This window comes from Chelonia mydas, chromosome 3, assembly GCF_015237465.2.
Source record: "Chelonia mydas isolate rCheMyd1 chromosome 3, rCheMyd1.pri.v2, whole genome shotgun sequence".
Taxonomy (NCBI): Eukaryota; Metazoa; Chordata; order Testudines; family Cheloniidae; genus Chelonia; species Chelonia mydas.
The window spans coordinates 197,057,081-197,072,553 of NC_057851.1; the positions used below are offsets into that span (position 1 = coordinate 197,057,081).

At 47.2% G+C, this 15,473-nt stretch overlaps 1 protein-coding gene across 8 annotated transcripts in view; it reads right to left on the reverse strand.

Annotated features, from left to right (window-relative positions):
* The window catches only part of RRBP1 (ribosome binding protein 1), a 56,205-nt gene that overhangs the window by 18,115 nt on the left and 22,617 nt on the right, over window positions 1-15,473 (reverse strand). For all 8 annotated transcript variants that reach the window (XM_043544095.1, XM_037896199.2, XM_043544092.1 and 5 more), the window contains 8 exons: window positions 13,565-13,710; window positions 12,092-12,214; window positions 10,417-10,569; window positions 9,485-9,603; window positions 7,609-7,762; window positions 2,467-2,605; window positions 1,390-1,577; window positions 1,185-1,222 (listed from right to left, as the gene is read on the reverse strand). In XM_043544095.1, coding sequence (XP_043400030.1) covers window positions 1,185-1,222; window positions 1,390-1,577; window positions 2,467-2,605; window positions 7,609-7,762; window positions 9,485-9,603; window positions 10,417-10,569; window positions 12,092-12,214; window positions 13,565-13,710 — 1,060 coding nt within the window. The remainder of the gene's footprint in view (window positions 1-1,184; window positions 1,223-1,389; window positions 1,578-2,466; window positions 2,606-7,608; window positions 7,763-9,484; window positions 9,604-10,416; window positions 10,570-12,091; window positions 12,215-13,564; window positions 13,711-15,473) is intronic.

The window sequence follows — 15,473 nt, forward strand, 5'->3', positions numbered from 1 at the left end:
CTAGACCATTCCTGACAGGTGTTTATCTAACCTGCTCTTAAAAATCCCCAATGATGGAGATTCCACCAAATATGCACCAGTGTTTTGGGGTCTCTCTTTATTTTAAAATAAAAATAAAACAAAGATCTTTGCCCAAAGCAAATGGCAGACAGATTTTTTTGGGGGGAGGACAGGATACAATTGCCCAAGTTAGAACCAGTTTGCTGAGTACAGTTATCTGTACCGATTCCCCTGTGTCGTCAGCTAATTAGACAGGAGAAACTGGCTAGGTGGGTCTTCAAAACGGGCACCAGCAAAGGAAAACAAGCATTCAAAACAAGAGTGCAATTTGTCAAGCTATGAACTCTGTAGGGCGAGACGCAGGACTTGAAACTGCTCTTAGCTCACCTCTGTCTGAAATTAAACTAGGCCAAGATTTTTCAAAAATGGCTACTGAGAGTGAAGGGCCCAAGTCTTCAGAAACGACTAGTTACTTGGGTGCCACGGTTTCTGTCCGTCAGCTCGGTACCTTGAAGGGGGCCTGGTTTTCCCAGCAGCATCGGGCACCCACCCTTTTAAGGAGCTCTCAGATCTCTAGTCACTTCTGAAAGCTTTGGGCCAAGGAACCTGGAGCTGCATGGAGACACTCAGGTAAGCGACTGGCATGCTAGTAGATCCCGTTGCAGTCAGGCCAGGGGTGTTCGTGGGCATAAAGCCAGTCTGAAAAGTCATTCCCATGGATTTATTTTCAGGAAGTCTGCCACTCGTTTAAATTTTAAGAGGGTATTGCTAAGTTGCTCTGATTGGCAGGCAAACTTCATTTTGATTGACACAAACTTGGCCTCTACTTTAGTTCTATACAAGCTTCCCATTTTTGAGAGATGCTGCACAGCCCGTCAACTCTAAAACGCACCTTAGGTCTTCAGCTGTTCGTGCATTTGCAAGAAGCGTCACTTCAAAATGGACTAGCCGTTGGTGTAGGCCAGCGTGCGAATCAACATTTACATGGCCTACGCCTGCCAGAAGTCAGCTAGAGCACTCCGTTTAACTTTGCCTTCAGTGACAGCAGACCAGAGACCGCACCCCAGTAATGTCAGCATATGAACAGCTCACGGGAAAGCTGGGGGAAGGAATCCCAGCCCTAACTCCTTTGGTGCAGCCTTTCAGCGCACGGATGGAGAGATCAGTACATTCACCAGTCTTACCTTAACTGCAGCTGGCTCACTTCTGCTTGATTAGCTGCCTGAAAGTTAGACAGAGGTTGCCTTTAATACATGCATTATAAACACAGTACAGGACAGCTCCCCACCCCTCTCCAGCACGCTTACGGTGCATGCAATGCTGTAAGTCACGCTTCATCCCAGGCCTGCTCTCCCCTTCAGATGTAGGGACCACCACCGTGGCGCTGACCTGCAAGTCTGCGTCTTTCTCCACTTCCTTCGCGTGGCCTGCCTCCAGGAGAGCTTCAATGGATTTGATCCTCTCTGTGAGCTGCTCGTTTTCAGAGCTGGCTTCTAGCAGCTTCACTTTCAGGGTGCTCAGCTCCTCCGATTTACTCTTCACCTCCATTTCATAGGACAGCAGCTTGGCTTCAGACTCTGCCAGAGGAAGGTGGGTAGAGGAGACAGAGGCAAGTTAGGTGTGTACAGATTCAAAGAGGGAGAGAGAATGTAGACGGCTAGAGCTAAAGTTAGCCCTACAGAGGACAGGGCTTTGGACCACGAGCACGTTTCAGACAGCGAGGTCCTGGGCAGACAGGTAAAGAACACGCGCAGCCAGACCAGGCAGTATGGACGGTTATTTGCAGGCTCACCCGGAAGAATGCGCGTGTTTCATTGTAGCTCTCGCGTCACTGACAGAGTGATGGATTTTTGACAACATGGCTGGCCAAAACACCCCACCCAAGTATCGGCTTTAACCTGCCAGTCCTTGTGCACGATACAGCAGGGAGCAGCACACGCTTGCCGTCCTCTCGTGCAAAGGGGAGTGGAGGATCTACCGTGCCAGGAGCTGTGCCGCCCCCCCCGAAGCAGGACTGTGCAGCAGCGAGTTCACCAGTGCTTCAGCTTTGAGAGTCAGACCCTTAGCACCACACCAGGCAGGACGGAGCCTCAGAGAGGCTAAAACTGGGAACCTCCTGCCTTCTGGTGTCTTCATCATGGCTCGCGCAGCTGCCCCGCTCCGGACCACCCCACCCGAGCTCCCACTGGCATTTCCCCACAAAAGGCCCAATTCTCCCCACTCTGCTCTCAGCACTTCCCCAGCAGCACCCGCAGGCCACCAGACAATCACCACTGGATTTCCCCAGCTCCCGCTGGGCCTCTGGGAAAGGGCCAGCAGCTGAAACTCAGACACAGAGGCCCGCCCTGCTCTGCTTCAGAAAGGAACGTGCTAGCATTAGCGAGGCGAAGGCTGGCAGAGGGCAAAGTTTGAGCTCCAGGGCAGAGCATGCGCGCCCTCCTGGGCATCCCTGCAGCATCCTCTCACCAGCAATGCTCTGCTGCTGGTCCTTCGCCTTCTCCGTGTCTGCCAGCAGGTTCTTGTAGCTGGTCTGGGATTTGCGCAGCTCCTCGCTTACTTCATCCAGCCTCTTCTGCAGTGTCGCCTCCGTTTCTTTTTGAGAAGTCTGCATGAAGGAGAGGGGAAAAAAAAAAAAAGAAGCGCACGCTAGACACTAAGCCAGGCTGGAGAGAGCAGCCCCACTGCAGGTCTGCCAGGTCCCGCCCTGTCTGAAACCCAGTCTTCTCCCAGCATTCTCCACGCAGGAAGCATTCACACGCACAGCGCTTGGATTGGAGGTATACAAGCCCCTCAGTGGTCTCCTCCTTCCCTCAGCTGGCAGCGTCGTTCTGTGTATAACCCCCCCACCACTCCCTAGTTTGGGGCCGTGCTTGTTACTGTATATTCCTAGGGAGAGATTTTTGAAGCGGGCCTACAATTTCCAACATGGTACAAGCCAGACAGCCAGGGATGCAAGCGCATCTCGCCATATGTGCACGACCATGGTAATTGCACGTGCAAGTCAGGTGTGCACAGTTTGCACATCTGATATTTAGGGCTGGTCCAAAAAAAAAAAAAAAATCTTATTGAAGAACGTTTTCTGTTGGGAAGATTCTCGATGGAGTGATCAGAAATGTTTGCTTGGTTTGAATGAGAATGTTTTTTTTCCAGTGAGGGGAAGGAACAGAAAAAATTCTCATTTCAAAGCAATGCATCTCTCTGGCCCTTAAGTTGCCTGGGGGTGATGGACCACTGTGGTGAGCCACCTTTAAAGTCAACCCCAAAGCTCCAGCTGGCACAGGACACAGCTGCTTACCTAGCCAGCGGGGTAGGGAGCATGGTCCGTGCTGAAATCTCTGCCCTGCATTCCCATTAGCTTCTGTGCTGCAAGCAATTCGAGGGGCTGGCGAGAGCCTTCTTAGCATAGGCTCTGTCTATTTCGGTACCGACGTCTCATGCTTTACCCCATCCCCCCAGTTAGTGTGTTCTTGCTGCCCATTCTCACCCCTGCAGGGGGCAGGGTTCCCTGGGAGGGCATTTGCTCCCCATGGCAGGGAGGGCCTGCTTATTTTTCTTGCCAATGGCACACGGTAGATGTGTAGCTGAAGCACCCAGCCGCTACAGAATCCAGCCGGCTAGGAACAGAGTTACTTGATACGTTATTATGGTGAAGCATGTTCGGCTCAGTGGAATTTTCAGTGTGGTTTGGGCGGAGTACAATCCTTCCACATCAAGAAGTGTCAAGAGAAGGGCACGCATTGGCTGGCCCTTCATGGAGACACAGGAGCAAAGAATGTGATGATCACGCTAAAAGAGAAACTCTCTTTATTCCTCCTCCCCCTTTCCGACAACAGCCCCCAGTGAGGATAAAGTTATGGCAACCTGTGGCCAACACTCCCTTCCATCTGTCCCGTTCCTACAGCCATCAGCACGGAGGCAGATTTTAAAAGCACATTTCTCAAACTCTGAAAGCTTTTCAGAGGGATGACAACATTGTGCAACTGCACAAACTTAGCTCAGATATTCGGCAACGCTTAAAAGTTCCTAAATCACTTGAGATTGACTAAATCTCCAAGAGAAGATCCACACCCCCCCCATATATACATACCAGCCATGTTCACAGCTAGCTCTCTTTCCCTATAAAGATACCATGTCACCTTAAACTAGCGTGATACAGAGATTATTCACTTAGAAATATTTCAGTCAGGTGCCCATTATTTTGTTAACATTAACGGATGCAGCAGGTAGGCAGAGTTGTAGATCATGCAGAGAGGCCAGTGTTACATGTCAAGTGGCCTGCGTTTGTCTGGTAGCCACGTGGCCCTCAAGCTTGCATGCCTGACCCCCTAGGGCCACATCAAAGGAGGTCCCTCCTGAGACTTGACCCGTTCCCCAGTTCCATTCACTCTTACTGCAGCCAGGTAAGCACACAGTTCAAAAGAAGTGTGCATGCTTCATACATGTACTAATGTGTATCGGGAGGAGCCTATTCTGAACTGCAAAAAGAATAGGAGGACTTGTGGCACCTTAGAAAGACTAACAAATTTATTTGAGCATAACCTTTCGTGGGCTACAGCTCACTTCATCGAATGCATAGAATGGAACATAGAGTAAGAAGATAGATATAGATACACACACACACACACACGTTGGAAGTTGCCATACAAACTGAGAGGCTGATTAGTTAAGATGAGCTATTGTCAGCAGGAGAAAAAAAAAACTTTTGTAGTGATAATCAAGACGGCCCATTTAGACAGTTGACAAGAAGGTGTGAGGATACTTAATGCAGAGAAATAGATTCAATATGTGAATGACCCAGCCACTCCCAGTCTCTATTCAAACCCAAGTTAATATGGTTTGCGTATTAATTCAAGCTCAGCAGTTTCTCATTGGAGTCTGCTTTTAAAGCTTTTCTGTTGCAAAACTGCCACCCTTGAATCTTTTACTGAGTGGCCAGAGAGGTTGAAGTGTTCTCCTACCGGTTTTTGAACGTTAGGATTGTTGAGGTCAGATTTGTGTCTATTTATTCTTTTGCGTAAAGACTGTCCGGTTTGGCCAATGTACATGGCAGAGGGGCATTGCTGGCACATGATAGCATATATCACATTGGTAGAGGTGCAGGTGAACGAGACTCTGATAGTGTGGCTGATGTGATTAGGCCCTATGACGGTGTCCCCTGAATAGATATGCGGACACAGTTGGCAACGGGCTTTGTTGCCAGGATAGGTTCCTGGGTTAGTGGTTCTGTTGTGTAGTTGCTGGAGAATATTTGATTCAGGTTGGGGGGCGGTCTGTAAGCGAGGACTGGTCTGTCTCCCAAGATCTGGGAGAGTGAGGGATCATTCTGAACTGGGAGCTATCAAAGACATCAAACCACATCTCAGGAGAGCGGAGGGAGTTTACAGCAGAGCAATATGAAGGTTTCTGTGAGAGCTGTAACGTGATATGGGTCTCGGCTACCATGAAGCTGGGATTTCCTGCTGTTGCTGAACGCACGCCAGCATCATTTCAGGAGACAGTGGCAGCCAGCCCCCTCTTTAGGATTCATGGCCTAACTTCCTTGCATGTCATCTGTGCATGTGAGTAAGAAGCAATACCGCAAGTCTCCCCTTTAAATCGAACTACAGCCTGAGAATCGATAAGTGACTATGAGGCATTACTGGGTCCATACACTGCGCGCCATGAATCCACGGCTCTTATATTGACACCCAGCGCTGTAGTGTTTAAGCGCCTCCCATGCGGTAACAAAACCGGCCACCAAAAAAATAGGAACAGGAAAAAAAAGGAAAAAAAAAAAAAAAAAACACCACATTCCCCATCAGTAATGCAAAACCAGTTTTCTCACCTGTCTGCAGGTAAACAAGCTCTGACAGAGCAGAGGTTGCGAGGGACAGAGTGCAAGGTCCCTGTTGCGTGAGAATTCTGGTGCACTTCATATCATGAACCCCCTCAGACGAGAGGCACGTTGCCGGTAAGTTTCAGAGTGGAACTATTTTTATGATGCTCCTGTTATCAAGCGGATGGCAATCATTGTCCTAGAGCACCCGAGTCGTGTGTCACTTTGCCCTGCTCTGTGCTGCGGTGGCACTTGGCCGCGGCACAGCTGGGTTGGACATTTATATGGCTGAGAATACGCAGAGTTATAAACCCTCATGCTCCAGGGTGTGAGCCAGCCTCTGGAGCACTGGGGGTCAGGAGGGAATTTTCCCTGGGGGCAGATTATTTCCCAATTGCCTATGCGGGGCTTCTTGCATCTTCCCCTGAGGCATCTGGTTCCGGCCCCTGTCTGAGGTGGGATACAGAAATAGGAGAATTCCTGGCATGGCAGTTTTACGTGAGGGCAGCACTAATGTGCCAGACAACTTCTGACCAGTGTCAGGTATCTTCAGCAGCACTCAGTGTTAAACCCCCATTACACTAATAGTGCTTTTAGTTTGTTTGACCTCATGTCAGGCTAGGCTTGTCTTTCTGGTGCAGCCGACGCCCTCTGGGACAGGGAAGAAGCTGCAGGGGTGAAGGCAGCCAATGGCCAGTTTACTGACCACCAGTTTCCATCAGAGTAGAAAGAGACCTGGCTATGTGGTGTTCAGGCTGATCAGATCAACCCTAGGTTTATCATCAACTGGATTTTTGGTGTCCTGAGGAATTTGTTTTTAAATGGAGATTCTCTCCCTCCCGCCCCCCATATCTCATGCTTCTTACCACCCTTTGAGCTTCTGTCAGTGATGCAATATGCCCAACTTGTAAGTCTATGGTGTACAGGCTAACATGGGGGTGAGGGAAAGGGATGTGAAGAGGTTGATTTTTCAGCAAGAAATAGGCCCAAGACGATACTCTTCTATATCAAGAAACCTTTACCAAACCTTAGTCTAAATATTCCACGTTATTAGCTACTCGTTTAGCAATTACAGCTGGGCAAGAAATTGTTCCCCATCCCGCACAAGCCTGCTGTAGGGAAAATATGTTTCTGTCCAGAACTGTGACCAGGAAAAAAAAAAAGTCACCAATTTTCGTGAGTTGAAAATCCAAAATCATCATTTCGTAGAAGTATTTTGTTTTGCTTTGGGCCAATTTTTTTTTAAACCAATTAGCTTAACATTTCAAACCCGCTGTTTTGAACCAGAAATATTTCATTTCTAAAAGGTTGAAACGGAACAACGTTTGGACCACCTCTCCCCGCAACCTCAGTGGAAAAAAATCATTGAACCCAACACCCTTTCCCGCAAAGCTTCCATTTTGGCTAATCAGTATTTTGACTGACAGACATTTCATCCAAAAACTCTCAACCAGCTCTAACTGGAATAGCACCCACTGCTCCACAACTTAATTAGGACCCTGCGGTGCCGCATGCTGCACAGACAGCAAGAAACAGCTTTGGTTCGAAACAGACAATGCCATCTTTCCCCTACGTTTTATCCCCATTTTACAGAAGGGAAACTGAGGCACGGAGCTTTACATGACTTGCTCAAGGTCAAACAGCCAGATCTCCAGAGTCCCAGTGCAATGCCTAACCACAAGACCACCCTTCCTCTGTGTAAGCAACAGCTACAATAAAGGTAGCTACTTCAGAGAAGAAAGCCACATGACTAGAAGAAAAACAAAACAGTGGTTTGTTGGCACAGTGCTGACCTGGAGCTGGCTGATTTGTTTTTCATACGCAGCGGCCTTTATCTCCAGGTTCTTTTTCTGTTGTTCCTCCTGATGAAGCGTCTCCGATTTTTCAGACAGCTCTTTCATTAGTTTACTGCATTCCTGCCGCAGCTTGGCTAGTTCTGCATTTTGCCTGGACAGATAGACAAATCAGTTACATTTCTGTATAGACTCATACTATTCCAGCTCAGTGGGACTGGAGTTATCTCATCAGCCTCAATCCTACACTTGCATAGGTGCTGGAACTAGGGGTGCAGCCACACCCCCTGGCGTGAAGTGTTTTCCATTGTATGCAGGGTTTACACTTTGGTTCAATGGCTCTCAGCACCTCCACTATATAAACTGTTCCAGTGCCCCTGTACACTTGAAACATATTTTTACTGCATTCCTTCAGATGCAAATATTTAGAGACACGTCCTTTTCCTTATTCTTTTCCTGCTTCCCCAAATGTGTAATTTCCTTCATGGAAGAGAACCTCTTCAGCAAGAAAAGTCACAATGAAGTTAATAATCCCCTTTTCAAAAGATGGAGTTTCATTCTTAGGATGTACAAATCTGAGGACTTATCTTCAGAACATAAAAAGGAAGTGCTCTAAGCATTTGGAGTTGAGTCAATTACTTTAAAGCTTTTATATAACTAAATAGTCAACGATCTCCTATTTTAAAGAGAAGCTTGTTTAGTATGCACTGGCTAGTTCTTGTTTCTCTATTGTTACTCTTCCTTTCCTCTTATTCTACAGCCAAAAAAAATTAGGAGTTTTTTTAAACCCAATTAGGAAGTACAAGATTTTCCATCAATCACATATGCAATGTTATTTTAAATCAGGGTAGATAATTAACTAGGGTAGGTTAGATCTAGGTTAGATAGACACTGCAGAGCAAAGAGTGAAACCGAACAGTACAATATACCTGCACTAAACAAGACACCTATGGTTTGCCAATCTAGTGGGCCCTTCTGGACTGGAACTCTATGAAACTGTAAAGCTAGAAAAATGAGCCAAGTTCAATCACCGAATTGAAACCCTCAAAGACAAAGAGCCCCATCACAACGCATGAGCCAGGAGTGTGTCAGTCTTCACAGATGGCAGCTAAACTGAATTTTGAATGTTACTTCAGAAAATGATATTTGAGTGCCGAGTGTTCTGGAGTTGGGCTCAATTCAAGCCCTGGTTAGGTCAGACGGAGGAGTTTGATCATTTACATCACAACTGAACTGCACCCTAATTCAGCGAGAATGAGCAGTCTGCTCCAGAATTGGCATGATGGGGTGTGGGAAGGCAAGCATTTTGCAATGCATCGGTAATAATGTTGGGTGGAAAGTGGGTTCCCACCCACAGAAGACTGACGGGGTTTAATTTTAAAAAAAAAAAAAGAAAATGCTGCCCTGGTGCCTCCTGGGAGTTGTAGTTTGGGTACCTCATGCTCACACTGTCCTCTGGGCCATGCTCCACAATCAGACTACATCGCCCGGAGTGTCAATTTTACTTCCTACCAAGGGAAGGCTGTGCATGAATAGGGGCACAGTGACCATGTGCTTTTCCAGCTGAAAACACTGATTTAACACTCCCCACGCCCCCAAGAAAAAGCAGACACTTTCCTCAAGAATGCTGAGTCATGCAAAACAAAACCTGATTTCAAAAAGACAGATGATTCAACAGAAAGCTTGCCACCAGCTCTAACCGGCAGAAAGATGGGGAAGCTTGGAGCATGCCCTACTTTCACGGGCACTAGATGTGCCCTGGGGTGGTGGGAGGGTTGGATTTTTGGAAGGGAGGAAGACAGTGTAGTAAAGCTACCCTGCATGACCCATGTCTTGCAGCTCACATCCGTGTATTCACCAAAACACATTTTCTTACTTGCTCTCCGTCTGGCTCGTGGCTTGGTTCAGAGCATCCCGCAGGATCGAGTTCTCCTGCTGCAAGCGAGCCAGCTGGGTGCTGGGGCCGTTCTCAAGCTGTTCCTGAAGAGTCCGAATCTGGAAGAGCAAGGACGTCAGTACACGGGGACGCCTCCCATGGCATGCTGGGCCCAAGACTACGGCAACAGTTTTCCTTTCTTTAAAAAGTCACACACCGAAACCATGTTTTTCTTGTCCCACTTGTACACGGTAGCAAAAGCCTGGCTTTCTACAGACGTGCCCTTCTGCCCCCAAACACCTTGCCCTCTTAAAGCGTCTTCCCTTTTTATTACATCTTTTACTGTATTGGTTATAACCAAACGCAGAGCCCAAAATAAAGCATGTGAGAAAGGGGGAGGACATTCCCGCCCACACCGAGAAACCACTGAGCAGGGGGAAAATCTGTGACAAGAGCTAAATCTTAGGCAGTTCCTGTGAGAGCCTTTCACCTCTCCGTCTCCCCTAACCCTACCCCAAGTTAGTTAGTTTGGAAAGGTATTTTTGGAGGGAGAGGAGAGGGGAGGGGAAATGGGATGCCACTTTCTCCAGCTTCAGAAGGGTTTATACAGTTACTTTGGTCCATTCTGGCCTTAAACTCTGTTAATCCTAAAACCCAAGCAGGGACTTCAGTGGTATTTCCTTAGAAGTACAGCTGTGGGAAATATTCAGATGTTAATGCCACTCACACTAAACCTGGGGTACAATGTGGCCACAGCTTCAGCCATGCCAAAGCAGGTGCAGTCGGGGTCCCTTTGGGGTTTTGAATGAAGTTTACCTTATATCTCCAAGGAAACTAAGCCCTGCAAACCAATCTCTGCTCCCAGTGCTGCCAGACTGCAGATTAAGTCTAGTAGGAGAGCCTGTGTTTTGAAGCATAAACGCGTCTCCTACCTTTCCTTGCAACTGCTGGGTTTCATTCACATGATCCTGGTAACTAGCCTGCATGCGAGCTTGCACGGCAGTAATCTCTTGTTCACGTGCCAACAGCTGCTCTTTCAACTTGGTTTCAACAGCGACCATCTTGGCCTTCTCAGCTGCAAGCTCCTTCAAGAAGAGGAGACGCTTTTAATTCTCAGCAACTTTTCTTTAAAAAAAAGACATCTTACAATCTAAAACATTTAAGTGTTCAGCAATGTTATAGCCAAAGGTCATCCATCCAATTCCATGTTGACCCAGTATTAGCCAGCACCGTTGATCTGTATTACTCAACTCCAACAAAACCTTATGTTTGTTTCTGAATTTTGGTTTGAGTGCTGTAGCCACTATTGCTCCACATTAGGCCAGCTAAGAGAGAGGAGTAAGATCCTAGAGTTTCTCCAGATCAATAACCTTTCTATTACATACACGTGTCCAAGCGGGAAAGCCACATCAGAAGGCAGCACCACTGTTCTTTTGTTGTTTCGCTGTCCCATTGCATTATTCTGCTCCATTAACTCACACGGGTCACAAGCAGATTTTGTGACACCAGCTAGGACGGGATTCGAGAATATTTGCAGGGTGGTTGGCTAATGAAGGACAACAAGAGAGGGAAGAATTGTTGCTCAATGTAGATTCGGGAGTCTCACACACACCACTTATTAAATCAGGTCCAGACCCATGGCTTAGCCTGAAGAGGAGATGTAAGGGCTTGCTTCTTGGCTTTCAGCTTTAATTAGAGCAGGAGGAGTTGAAGTTTGGTTCCAGAGTGCAAGATGGTGGAGGCGCTAGCGTGTCGTCAGAGGGATACCCAGCCCTGGCCCCAGTGAAGACACTGCACCGAAATGTTCATGTTCACTATTTGCAAGGAGAGGAGAAGAATCTCCATGATTAGAGTGGATATAGAAGAGTTTGGTTTTTTCCACCCTTCTCCCAGTTACAGCCAATAACCCACCTTGCTATTACATAGCGATTTTGGGAGCCTAAGAGAGGTGACTGATTTTGACCCGTTCTGGTCCCCATTGACTGCACAGCCTTAGAAAATATTTGCATTAGAAGTCAGCACTAGACTTTCAGATCTCGGCTGGATTTTGGAGGGAGGCTTCCACACTAGCTCAGAAACAGTACAGTGTAACCACACGAATTCAATTCATTTGGATTTAAAAAGCATCCTCCTTCCAGCGAAGGATAGCAAGGCCGTGCTCAGTAGTTTTACACTGAACATGCACGAAGTTGCCTCGGATCCACTGAGCTGTGCAGAATTCTCCCCCAAACAAAGAAAACAAAGTTTGTTGGAATTTTGCAGAAGGCGTTTTTCTGGATAGCCACAGTTCTGTGAGTGTGACAGACTTCCATGATGAGCTCTTTTGGACAGGGACTGTCTTTTTCGTCTCTGTTTGTACAGCACCCAGCCCAATGAGATCCCTAGGTGCTACCACACTTCAGATCATAAACGTGCCTTGTATAGAATCAGCGTCACACCAGAAATGAGCTCTCTGAAGAATTTTACATGCCAGACAGATTTGAGAGCCCACGGAGAAACACTGGCAGCAGGGGAGCATGTCAAATAGACACTTTCTCCTTCTTCCAGGCTGAAGCCAACGTGAGCGGTCCAGGCTGCAGGGAATGCAGGAGACCATGCAGTCCTCACCTTAGTGAGCTCCCTCAGTTTGTTTCTGGCAGCAGATGCATCCTCTTGTTCAGTAGCAAGTTGCTTTTCTTTCTCTTCCAACTGACGTTTCAGAGTGGTAACCGGGTCCCCCTTCTGAGTCGCCTGTGAAGAGACCACATGTTATTTGTGCAATCCACCTCGTAATCTCTTCTTCCATCAGGATAGGAAAGATTAGAGAAACTTGTGCCTAAACTGCCAAGTGCAACAGCGAGGAAGCAAACTCAGTAAGAATGCAAACACTTGGGTGGAGAGAGCATGCAGAAGGTGGTTTCTAGCCAACCCTAGCTTAATCTCGTCACACGGGGGAAGGGCATTTCCCACTGCAGAGGACAACAAATTGAGCGCCTGGCATGGGACTGGAAGCTAGTATGATAACACAGCATGTCCCCACCTTCCAGAAGGCTAGTCATTTGGACAGCCACACCGAAAAGTCACGCAACAACAAAACTACACAGCCAGACCCTCGGCTCGCAGAACTCTGCTGACGTCACCAGCAGATAAGAAGAGACCTAGACAGCCCTCCGCACATGCTGGATTTTAAGGGGATGCACCACGGAAGGACTTTAGAATTGCTGGCACCAAGGCAAGCGTTAATAAAACCTAGCGCTGATGTAGCCCTTTGCACCAGTAGATCTCAAGGCACTTGACAAAGGAGATCAATAGCATTATCCCCATTTTGGAGATGAGGACACAGACAGGGGAAGTGACTTGCCCTGTAGAGCTGGGAACAGTCTCCAGGACTTCTGAATCCCAGTCCAGTGTCCTGTCCACTAAGCTGCACTGCCTCCCCTCACTCAGCACTCTCCCCCTGCTGACCTCAAACCGATGGAGTTTTCCTTTAATCTCTGCAGGCAATGCTGGGGTTCGCTCTCGCTGGAGAAGCAGGGTCTAGAGAGATTAGTAGTTCTAACTACGAGGACAGTTTGGTGCCACAGCATGCCAAGGAACAAAATCCTGTCGTCTCAGTCCCGTGAGGTATGTGCGCCAATGCAGGAGTCCTCACAAGGCTTCTGACGCCCAAGGCATAACAATCAGGCCTTGGCACTATATAATCCTGGAAGTCAGAGCTTCCCTTATTACGTTTATGGAACAGATGGGTGCTTTGAGCAGCCAACTATAGCCGCTGCTGAGAAACACGCTCTCTTCTGACTTTAAGGACATGTTAAAGAAAGGGAGAGTTCTGCAAAACTGATTTACGCTCAGGCAAGACAAGTACGTTATATCTGAAGAGCTGGGGCCAGACCCTCAATGTGTGTAAGTCACCACAGCTCCATTCCTTACACCGGAGTGGATGTGGCCCCCTCCATCTTCTGGTGGCGTTCTACATGCATCTGAATTTAACATGCACACACAATTAAGGTGGAGACGAACGACACCATGTGGTTAGCGTTGGTTCTCCCTTCGTTATATGGAAATTAGTGATTGAGCTTTTTGTAACTAGAGTTACAGTACCGTATGCCAGGTGTCCTGAACGCCTGCTTTATCCGTCAGGATCTCAATGAGCTGCTGAGCCTCTCCCTCGCTGAAAACCATGCTGCTAATGGTGGAAACCAGGGTCTTGTATGGGAGGTAGAGGGGGCCATCAGCATCTGTAGGAACTAGAGAGGGAAAAGTGAGAGACTCACATAAATCATTGAATTATCCACAGCTGGACACCAGGGGGTTCTCACATTCATATTTATATGGATTTAGTTGAACTGGTGCAAGTCCCTGTGCAGACACACTTGTTTTGGTTTAAGAGCCTCTCATTACACTAGCTGAAACTGTTCCTAAACAGACTTAAGCTAAACCAAAATAAGTCTGTCTTAAATTAAATCAGGATCCACGCAGCAGCCTTTTGCATGGGTTTAACAAAGAGATTTTTTTTAATTAAAAAGAAAAATTGCTTCAAGTTGTACTGCAAAATTAGTAACGAGGAAGACTGATGGCACACGCAGTTCTCAACATCCAGCTAAACTGGTTCACGAGACTAGTCAGCCACCGTATCTATTATCTTCTAGCCCAAAGAGTAATAAAGTCATCGTTGTCTCTCTTACTAACATATTTACCTAGTTCAGGGGTTCTCAAACTGTGGGTTGGGACCCCAAAGTGGGTCGGGACTCTGTTTTAATGGGGTTGCCAGGGCTGGTGTTAGACTTGCTGGGGCCAAAGCCGAGGCCCGAGGGTAACCTTCAGCTCAGGTTACCAGCCCCCTTCTTGAGGCTGATGCCTTTGGGCTTCAGCTTTGGTCCCCCCACCCCAGGGTGGCAGGGCTTGAGCTTTAGCTCCCCCCGCCTTGCCCAGAGTGGTGGGGCTCGGGTGGGCTCAGGCTTCGGTGCCCCCTCCTGAGGTCATGTAGTCATTTTTGTTGTCAGAAGAGGGATGCAGTGCAATGAAGTTAGAGAACTGCAGACCTAGTTAAAACCTCACAGACCACAACTTTATAAAGTGACATTTAAGAGACTAGAGCTGAATGAATTTCAGACACACCCAGTCTAGGTTAGTTTTAGTTCCATGCTCCAGCTCTGGGATTCTAACACAGCCGAACCATTTAGAAACCTTCAGGAAATCAGCATCTTTAGCTAGTCTGCACACAGTGAATGATGAGGCCACAGCGCGTGGGCCATTTGCAGATATAGTCTGGATTTCCAGAGTGCTGGAAGTTCACAGAAATGTTATCAGCTCCAGTAATTATTGGTGCAAGAATCTTCAGACATAGCATAGATGGAGGAGAACTACGTAGTTGTGAAAAAATGCCATTTCTCAAGATTCATCTTCTGAAGTGGCATCACCTCCCCAGTCCGCAGTTTCTGTAGTACGGCAACAAGTTGTATAATGCTGTTGTGACCGAGATCTACGGTTAGTTTAGGGCAGTGGTTCTCAACCGGGGGTACGTGTAACCTGGGGGTACGCAGAGGTCCTCCAGGGGATACATCAACTCATCTAGATAGTTGCCTAATTTTACAACAGGCTACAGAAAAAGCACTAGCAAAGTCAGAACAAACTAAAATTTCATACAGACAATGACTTGTTTACACTGCTCTATATACTATACTCTGAAATGCAAGTAGAGTATTTATATTCCAGTCTGTTTATTTTTATAATTACATGGTAAAAATGAGAAAGTCAGCAATTTTTCCAGTAATAGTGGCTGTGACACTTTTGTATTTTTATGTCTGATTTTGTAAGCAAGTAGTTTTTAAATTAGGTGAAACGTGGGGTATGCAAGACAAATCAGCCTCCTGAAAGGAATATAGTAGTCTGGAAAGGTTGAGAACCACTGGTTTAGGTGGATGAAATCATAGTTTATAGATCTTTAAGTGGTTTGGACTCTAGTTTAGACAAATTAAGATAACCAGTTATTGCCAAGGCCTCTTGTATT